Consider the following 8,569-nt stretch of genomic DNA (forward strand, 5'->3'; position numbering starts at 1 on the left):
CAGCAGACGTGACCCTCATCCCCTCTATGAACCTGCTCACTCACCGCAAGAGCCAGCCTGAAAGAGGAGCAGGTGGGAGTGGGGAACGGGTCTGAGGAGATGGGGGCATTGGATGTTCAAATGGCAAATACGCTCACCCCTCAGTCCATTCAGCAGCATCTTTTAGCAGCGTGACTAGAACTTGGATCTCCTGATTCTTAGTGCAGAGCTTTAACCACTAGAGGTTGCTGTCACACTATTAGTTCAGCGAGTCACAGCTAGTTTTGTCGTGAAGAAGGGGCAGAAATGCTGCTGCGTGGTGTGGTTCCCCTCGGTGGCTCTAGGCCGCGCTGCATTCGGCCACTAGATGGGGCTATTTAAACAGTTTGACATAAAAATAAGAGTTTCCTGTCCTCAATGCCACTGTAGATTCTGCTCTGAGCCCGACTGCATGGCAAGGCTGGTGTAGTGGAGGGCATTGGGCACCCCCTGCAGCCTCCCCCAGCCCCATTAGCCTGCAGGGCTGCACTGTCCTTGCCTGATGACACCTGTCCCCAAGTGCTAATGGAGAGGGTGCCCCAGGTCAGAGCACAGATTGGCACCCGGCCTGGCCAGCAACATAGTTCTCGCCCCGCCCAGAGACTGGCTATCAGCCATCTGCCCCCTGCAGACAGAGGTGCAGGTTGTAGACGCCATAATCTTGTGCCCGGCTCCAGGGACAGCAGTCAGACCTTGGAGCAAAGGCACTAATTTGGCACTTCCCTTTGCCGTTTGGGGCCCCCTTGTCCCATCCTCCCCACCTTCTGTTGAGCACAATGATGACCCTGCCCTGCCCCCACCAGGTCATTCCCCGACCCACAGCCCTCTCCCCTCATCACACATGTGCCCGCTTCCCCATGCTAGGCAGATTTCCTGGCCATGGACTCCAGAGCACCATGAACCCTGATGTTAGAGGATCACATGCTTTATTTCACTCGTCAATGCCCTGCTATACATTAACCCCCAGAACACACAGACTAAAACCCAGAGCCACAGCTGAGCTCCACCAGGGCACCAGCACCCCCGAGTGGGAGCAGACACTCCCTCGGGGTTAGGGGGAGCAGGCTGGAACACTCACTCTCAGCCCAGCTCCCACAGCGTTGTCTGTCCACGCTTCTTCCTTGAGACCTCCTCACCCGGCTCCCAAAGGGGCTGGTGCAGAAGGGCAAGCTGACCTCTGCCCTCGGCCCAGCCCCACTCCCCAGCACTAGGCAGGCATTGCTCAGGGGACGTCATAGTCTGGAATGGGAGAGTCCTCTCCCTGGCAGACACTTAGACCAGCTGCCCCGAGCTCTGACTGCTCACCTGGGACAGGCGTGGGGGCCTCTCGCCTCCCGCAGGACCATCTTGGAGTTTTGCAGCCCCTGGGTTTGAACTGTGCTCCCTGCTGGAGAGACCTGAAAATGCTTCCAAACAACCCTCTGGCCCCCATCACCGCACACACACAGCCCGGTGTAGGACGGCAAGGGCCGGGGTCTCAGAACCTTGGGGCGGAGTCTCTGGCAGGCTCCTTTACCGGCAGCATTGGGAAAGGTGGTGGCATTTATCCCCACAGCCGAGTCTTGCCCAGGTGCGCTGGGCACTGTGGGGGTCACTTCAGACAGAGCTTTATTGGCTGGCTGGCCCCAGCTGGCCCCTGATGGCAGCTTGCCTCCTGCCGTAACACAGACTCCTCCGCCTGCTGACCCCACTCCTCTGCCTGCCCTTCCTCCCCCCAGCCTTCCTCCTCCTCCTCGCTGTCGGAGTCCTCATAGAGGCTGATGGTGGCTTGCACAGGGAAGTTCTCCAGCAGCTTCTCCCCCTCACTGTACAGGTAATCGAAGGATTTGGAGCGGGGCCAGAAGAGTCTGTGGGGAAAACATGCTTGACAAATACAGGTTCCTTTGCTTCCTCTTTGGAAAGCCCAGGGGTGTGAAAGAGGCACCACATCCTGCATGGGGCCCAGCACTGGGCTAGCAGGGGGTTGCAGGTCAGGAGTGAGAGGCATCAGCACAGCTGCGTGTGGGGCTGCAAGGCAGCCTTGTGGGGTCTTGGCAGACCTATGGGGCAAAGGCAGGGTGGGACTGGCCAAGCACGGGGGCACTGCAGGGCTGGCCAGTGGGGCATTGGCCGAGCCAAGTGCACGAAGTTGACACTGCACTCTAGTGAGCACCATGAGCACTGGTTACCCGCCCCAGCGAACAGAAACAAGCAGCCTGCCTGCCATCACTGTGGGATGCACGTACCTGACGGGGTGCCGGAACAGTGCTGATGCCTTGCCAGAGCCACCATCCACCATTGTCTCGCTGCCACGGGCCTTGGGAAACACAGAACAGGAATTCGGATGCATGCCTTCAGCACCTACGCTGCAACCTCCCCCCAGCATGAGGGATGGGGGCAAGTTAGGATCCCTTTGGGGGCTGATGGGATTCCAGGGGCAGGGATGGCGGATGCACTGGGAGAGCCCAGGGATCTCCTGCTGGGAAAAACAGGATGTAACTAAGCAAAGGAAAAGTTAGTTTGACTAGCAGGAAAGATTGGCCTGCCAGTGGGATCTCTTGGGCCATGGGATCATCTGTCAAGGGAAGAAGGAGCAGCTCCGGCACACAGGACCCACCAGCTTAGATGAAAGATCAGCCATTGTTGTTTGCAGTGCTGTTGTAGCCGGGTTGGCCCCAGGAAATCAGAAAGACAAAGTGGGTGAGGTCATGTCTTCTATTATCTTAATATTTCTCACCAACAGAAGTTGGGCCAATAAAAGATATGACCTCACCCACCTCATCAGACTAGATCAGAGACTAGGTCCATATGGCCTGTCTCTGGCAGGGGCCAGCAGTCAAAAAAGCAAACAGAACGCTGGTAATCATTAAGAAAGGGATAGATAATAAAACCGAAAATATCATATTGCCTCTATATAAATCCAGGGTACACCCCCTCCACCCCCCCACTGTTCCTCAGACGTTCTTGTTAACTACTGGAAATGGCCCACCTTGATTATCACTGCAAAGGGTTTTCTCCCCCCCTCACTCTCCTGCTGGTAATAGCTCATCTTAAGTGATCACTCTCCTTACAGTGTGCATGATAAACACTCATTGTTTCATGTTCTGTGTGTATATAAATCGCCTCACTGTATTTTCCACTGAATGCATCCGATGAAGTGAGCTGTAGCTCACAAAAGCTTATGCTCAAATAAATTGGTTAGTCTCAAAGGTGCCACAAGTCCTTTTCATCTTAAATACTGCCTGCAGATGTGGTCGCCCCATGTCAAAAAAGATATATTGGACTTGGAAAAGGTTCAGAAAAGGGCAACAAAAATGATCAGGGGTATGGAACAGCTTCCGTATGAGGAGAGATTAATAAGAGTGGGACTTTTCAGCTTGGAAAAGAGACGACTAAGGGGGGATATGATAAAGGTCTATAAAATCTTGACTGGTATTGAGAAAGTAAATAAGGAAGTGTTATTTACTCCTTCTCAAAACACAAGAACTAGGGGTCACCAAATGAAATTAACAGGCAGCCGGTTTAAAACAAAGAAAAGGAAGTATTTCTTCACACAACACACAGTCTTTTGCCAGAGCATGTTGTGCAGGCCAAGACGATAACAGGGTTCAAAAAAGAACTAGATAAATTCATGGAGGATAGGTCCATCAATAACTATTATCCTAGATGGGCAGGGATGGTGTCCCTAGCCGCTGTTTGCCAGAAGCTAGGAATGGGCGACAGGGGATGGAGCATTTGATAATTACCTGTTCTGTTCATTCCCTCTGGGGCACCTGGCACTGGCCACTGTCAGAGGACAGGATACTGGGCTAGGTGGACCTGTGATCTGACCCAGTATGGCCACTCTTATGTTCCGCACCAGCTGCTGCAGAGGGAGAACCTGCAAGCAGGCGGTGAGGGACTAACCTCCCTGCAGGGAGAGTGGCGTTCTTACTCCCACTAGTAAGAGTTGGGCTCATAGCCCGAACACGGAGGGGTCACACCTTTTGCTCTAGCTGATTCAATTTTTCCGTGGTGCCTATTCTAACCCCAGGATGTTAGTATGCTTTTATGAGCCCTGCTAAACTCTTGGCCTCTGTGATGCTTTGTGGCAGAGAGTCCCGCAGGCTAACTGTGTGGTGCCCAGCAGGAAAGTATTTCCTTGAACCAGTTCTGAATTTGCCTCCCACCAGCATCCCCTTGTACTTGTGTTAGACCCAGCCCCTTCACTGATGCATGCACTGTAGGGACCAGCCTGCATAGGCCAGAAGAGGAGGTGAGTCCTCTCCCAGCTCTGGAGTGTCCAGTGCTTTCCCTGTAGGTCAGGCAGGATAGGAGAGCAGCAATGGCATGAGATGAAGAGAGGGGACGTTTAGGCTGAATAGCAGAAAAAGGTTCCTGCTCGTGAGATGTGGGAGGCTGTGGGACCTGCTCCCAGCAGAGAGTGGGGAGCCCTGTTGCTAGCCCGGCTGGGACGGCAGCCCTGGCATGAGGAGCCAGCTGCCCTTCTGGGACTTTGTCGTCTCTCCTGGGATCTGTGGCTCCTTTGCCTATTGGTATTCTCCAATGAGGCAGGGCACATGAGCAGTGCAGGGAGTAGGGAGGCCATGCTGGCCGCTCCCCATCCCTGGGGGAATCACACCCAGCAAGGCAGATTTCCTTCCCTTCCGGCTGGCTGCCACCCACGCTGAGAGGGTGAGCCTGCTAAGGGGACACGGTCTGGCCTCCTCCACACCCCAGCCTCACTGAACACACTCCCTGGTGCCCACAGCAAAGACGAGGGCCAGGGAGGAAGCTGGCTCTACCCTCGGGAGGGCTTTATCCATTGTAATCTCTCCCTGTGCCAAACCCCTGCCTAGCGCAGCTAACCCCTGAGGAATCCCAGCCCTGGCCAGGGAAGAGGCATCCCTTTCCCACAGCCCAGAGCCCTCTGAAATCTAACCCCCCACAGCAGCTATACAGGGAGAGCCAGCCCTGCCAGCAGAGGTGCCAACTGGCACTGGCCTACACTACCCACTGCAGGGAGGGGGCTCGTTTCACAGCTGCTTGCCTTCAAAAGGAGAGTCTGTGCCAGCTGGGAGGGGTGGGGGAAGATGCCCTGTCTTCCAGACAGGTCTGCCTGCCAGCCTCCAGGATGCCAGCCAGGGTGGTCTGCCCCCAGCCTCCAGGGGGCACCAGCTGGGGGGTGAGAGGTTGGCCTGCCAGCCTCCAGGGTGCCAGCCGGGAAGGGTCATCCAGCTGGGAATGTCTGCCCCCAAGCCTCCAGGGGGCACCAGCCTGGGGGGTCCACTCACCAGCCTCCAGGGGTGCCAGCATGGGGGGGTGGCTGCCTGCCAGCCTGCAAAGTGCACCAGCCGGGGGGGTCTGCCCACCAGCCTCCAGGGGTGCCAGCATGGGGAGTGGTTTCTTGCCATCCTCCAGGGGTTCCAGCCAGGGGGCGTCTGCCCCCCAGCTTCCAGGGGGTGCCAACTGGGGAGGTCTGTCCCACAGCCTCCGGGGGTGTCAGCCGCGGGGGTCTGCCTGCCACCCTCCAGTGGTCACCAGTGTGGGGGGATCTGCCCACCAGACTCCAGGGGGCACCTGCTGGGGAGGTCTGCCCCCCCCCCCCCCCCAACCTCCAGGGGATGACAGCCGGGGAAGGTCTGTGCACTAGCCTCCAGCAGGATGCAAATGGAGACTACACAAAGGATCCCATGCATCAGGTTGCCAGGCCCTGCACTTAGAATAACTTTGCTTGGCTCCCACCCCCTCAGTCCTTTTCTGCCCCTGAGTGGTCCCTGTGTTCAGCCCAGCAAGCCAGTGGAGCTCGGAGGTTAGAGGTGGAAAAGGCCCAGCAGCTCAGCCTGTCCAGCTCCTGGGGCCAGCCAGGATCCGGCCCTGTCAGGTGCTGTCCAGCCCTAGCTATAAAAAAGTGTTGAGGGATGGATCTCCCCTGGGAGCCAATCACCCAGCCCCTCCGATCTCACAGCCAGGCAGCTTCCCACGAGCTCCATCCTGAATTCCCCCTCTGCAGTGCGTCTCGTCAGGCGAGCTGAAGCTCTGGGCCTCATGGAAACAGAATCCAGAGCCGGAGGTCACCCAAGGCTACCTCCCTGGTTCCCAGACCAGTCCCTGCTGGACAGCGACTAGCAGTGTGGGGCCCAGAGCTGAACGCAATTACCCCAGGGGCTGGGGACAGCAAAAGAACCTAGGGGAAATGCCTCGGGAACAAGGCTGCTCAACCTAGGAGCGGCCCCACCGTGGGGATGCTGTGATGCAGAGGTCCGCAGAGGTGAAGCGCGAACGCCCAACCCCGCCCTCCGACCCACCTTGAGCCCCAGAGGGACTAGGCGGATTCTGGGGCTGGGCCAAGCTGGATACCCTCTGATCAAGAAGGGTGAAACTCACTGGGTCTGTCTGGTCCCTGTTCTGCCTGCACAGGTCCTTTGCAGTGGGAAGCCAGGGTCTCCAGAGCGGTGGGAATCTGCGAAGTGAGACAAGAAGAGGGGGTGAAGTGGGCCAGTCAGCGGTCATCAAGCCCAGGGTGCTATCATGCTGAGAAGCCCCAGCTCGTCACAGCTGATAGAGCCGTGGCATCACACAAGCACCAACGCAAATGCAGGCCCATAGTGCCTGCACACCCACACAGGGCAAGGGTGTTCTCAGCACTAAAATCCCCTGTCCTGCAGCCCCCCCACATTCACACACAAACGCAGCGATGCAGCCCCGTCCCCAGCCCTCCGCCTCCCCCGCTCCGGGGGATTTGTTTTTTGTGGGCAGACCCTGTCCCCAGACTGCCAGCGGTTTTGCAGGATGATCCTCGGAAGCCCTAAGCTTTGCAGTGCCAAGGGATGGTCGGGAAGGGGAAAGCGCTGCAGTCCCCACCCTAACCCTCCCCCAAAAGTAGAGCTCAGGGGCTAAGGGCTAGCAGTGACAGCAGGAGAGTTCCTGCATCGTGATCCTCTGACACAGCCTCAAGGTGTCCCCATCTGGGAGGTGGGTTTAGGGGCCTGTTTCTGAGCCCCCAGCGCAGAAGGGAAGAGAAGCACAAAGCCCTTATTAACAATCACAGACAGACGCACCCTATTCCGTATGACACTCCCCGCCACCACCCCTTTGCCAAAAGCAGCAAGACAGAGTGCCACACTTCCCCCTCTGCCGGCCCCGTCTCCTCTGACTCGGCTGCGCCAGCCACAGAGCGGGTAATGGGCTCTGTGGCCACAAGACCCTCATTACCTTCTGCCTTGTTCTTGGCCCTGCACAGGGCATCCACAGCCCCAGGCAGCTGGGGGGCCCCAGAGCCAGCCGGCCAGCCCGAGGGGAGCGTGGACAGAAGCATCCATGGTGTGAGCTGGCGAAGAAGGAGCAAGGTCTCTCTGTCTGGCCTGTCCTAGGAGCTCTTTATAGCCCTCCCAGCCTGGCTGGGGCTGGTGAAGGGGGAGAGCAGGAGGTCCCAGGGTGTCCAGCATGTCCCAGTTGAGTAAACAGTGGCTCAGCAGGAGGCTGGGGGGGCACCATCAGCTCCGGTGGAAAAACAAAACACAGAAGGGAAAAGTTAGACACCATTTGTGAGAAATGCCCCAGGGAGTCAGGGGGAGCGGGGCGGGGACAATTAATGAGGGTGATTAGGAGCTTTGTCCCCATTACCCTAAGGGAGGGGACTGGAGGGGCAGTAATGTGAGGAGGAAATGGGTCTGTGCAGGATGGCCCAGCTAATGGAGAGAAGGCCAGAAGGAAAGAGAGGGAGGAGAGAGTGACTTTCGAGGGAGGGGGGCAAGGAACAGAGGAGGGGAGGAGAGAGAGGCGTGAGATTTCAAGGCTGTAACAAAGGGGTAAAAAGGGAAGCAGGCCTGGCTCGGTACTAGTTGGGGGTTTCTCACTGCAGGCCCCATCCGGCTGCCAAGGGCACCCACAGGGCAGGGTCGGGCCTTGGGCTCAGAGTCCCTGCTCTCAAGTCACTGCTGTGTAGGCTGGACAGCACCAGGGCAGCCCAGAGATCCAGCCCCAGCAGCACCGGGCGGGGCGGGACGCACATAGTCAAAAGGATTTGCTGTCTGGGATGTAGGTGCGCGGGGAGCAGCCCTGCAAGGGAAAGCGACACTTCGGCTCCTCCTCCGGGGCTGAGCTGCATCACTGATTGCGGGAGAAACAGGCGACTGGTGCCTCTGGGGCAGCACAAGGCAGCCAGATCCCCCTAGGCCTGTGTTCTCTGGCAAGAGAGTGATGGATAATTCAGCAGGGGTGATCAATGGGGCAGCCCCATTGCAACTGGAGATTACAGGCCCTGCTTTTGTCTAGCTTGGTGTATTCCAGGACTTTCAGGGAGCCAGTTCCCGCTTCCCAGCCCCAAGGCTCAGCAGGAGAGACTCTTTCCCAAGCATTCTGCCCTCCCAGCCTAGCATGGGGCTATGCCACTGCTAGGGGCAGCCCTGTGCGTCTCCCTAAATGAGCTTGTTTTCAGCTGGGCATTGCCAGCAGGCGCTGGGCTGTTAGCAGGGGCTCCCTGGGGAGCGGGTCTCTGGAATTTCCCTGGCAGACCAGCCTCGCAGAGCCCTCTCACCCGCCCAGGGGGGACAGTCCATGCACCTTCCACTAAGCCCCTGCCAGAGCTGCC

The 8,569-nt window shown here is 57.8% G+C and overlaps 1 protein-coding gene across 1 annotated transcript; it reads right to left on the reverse strand.

Moving 5' to 3' along the window:
• Positions 1-927: 927 nt before the first annotated feature.
• On the reverse strand, positions 928-7,957 carry RIPPLY1 (ripply transcriptional repressor 1). The gene is made up of 4 exons (XM_048864304.2): positions 7,192-7,957; positions 6,364-6,439; positions 2,244-2,314; positions 928-1,865 (listed from the first exon to the last, which is right to left on the reverse strand). Exons 1-4 carry the CDS (start codon positions 7,422-7,424, stop codon positions 1,610-1,612), a joined length of 636 nt encoding a protein of 211 aa, XP_048720261.1. The 5' UTR covers positions 7,425-7,957; the 3' UTR covers positions 928-1,609.
• Between the last annotated feature and the right edge of the window lie 612 nt (positions 7,958-8,569).

The sequence above is a fragment of the Caretta caretta genome, chromosome 9 (genome assembly GCF_965140235.1).
Source record: "Caretta caretta isolate rCarCar2 chromosome 9, rCarCar1.hap1, whole genome shotgun sequence".
In the NCBI taxonomy this organism is placed as follows: Eukaryota; Metazoa; Chordata; order Testudines; family Cheloniidae; genus Caretta; species Caretta caretta.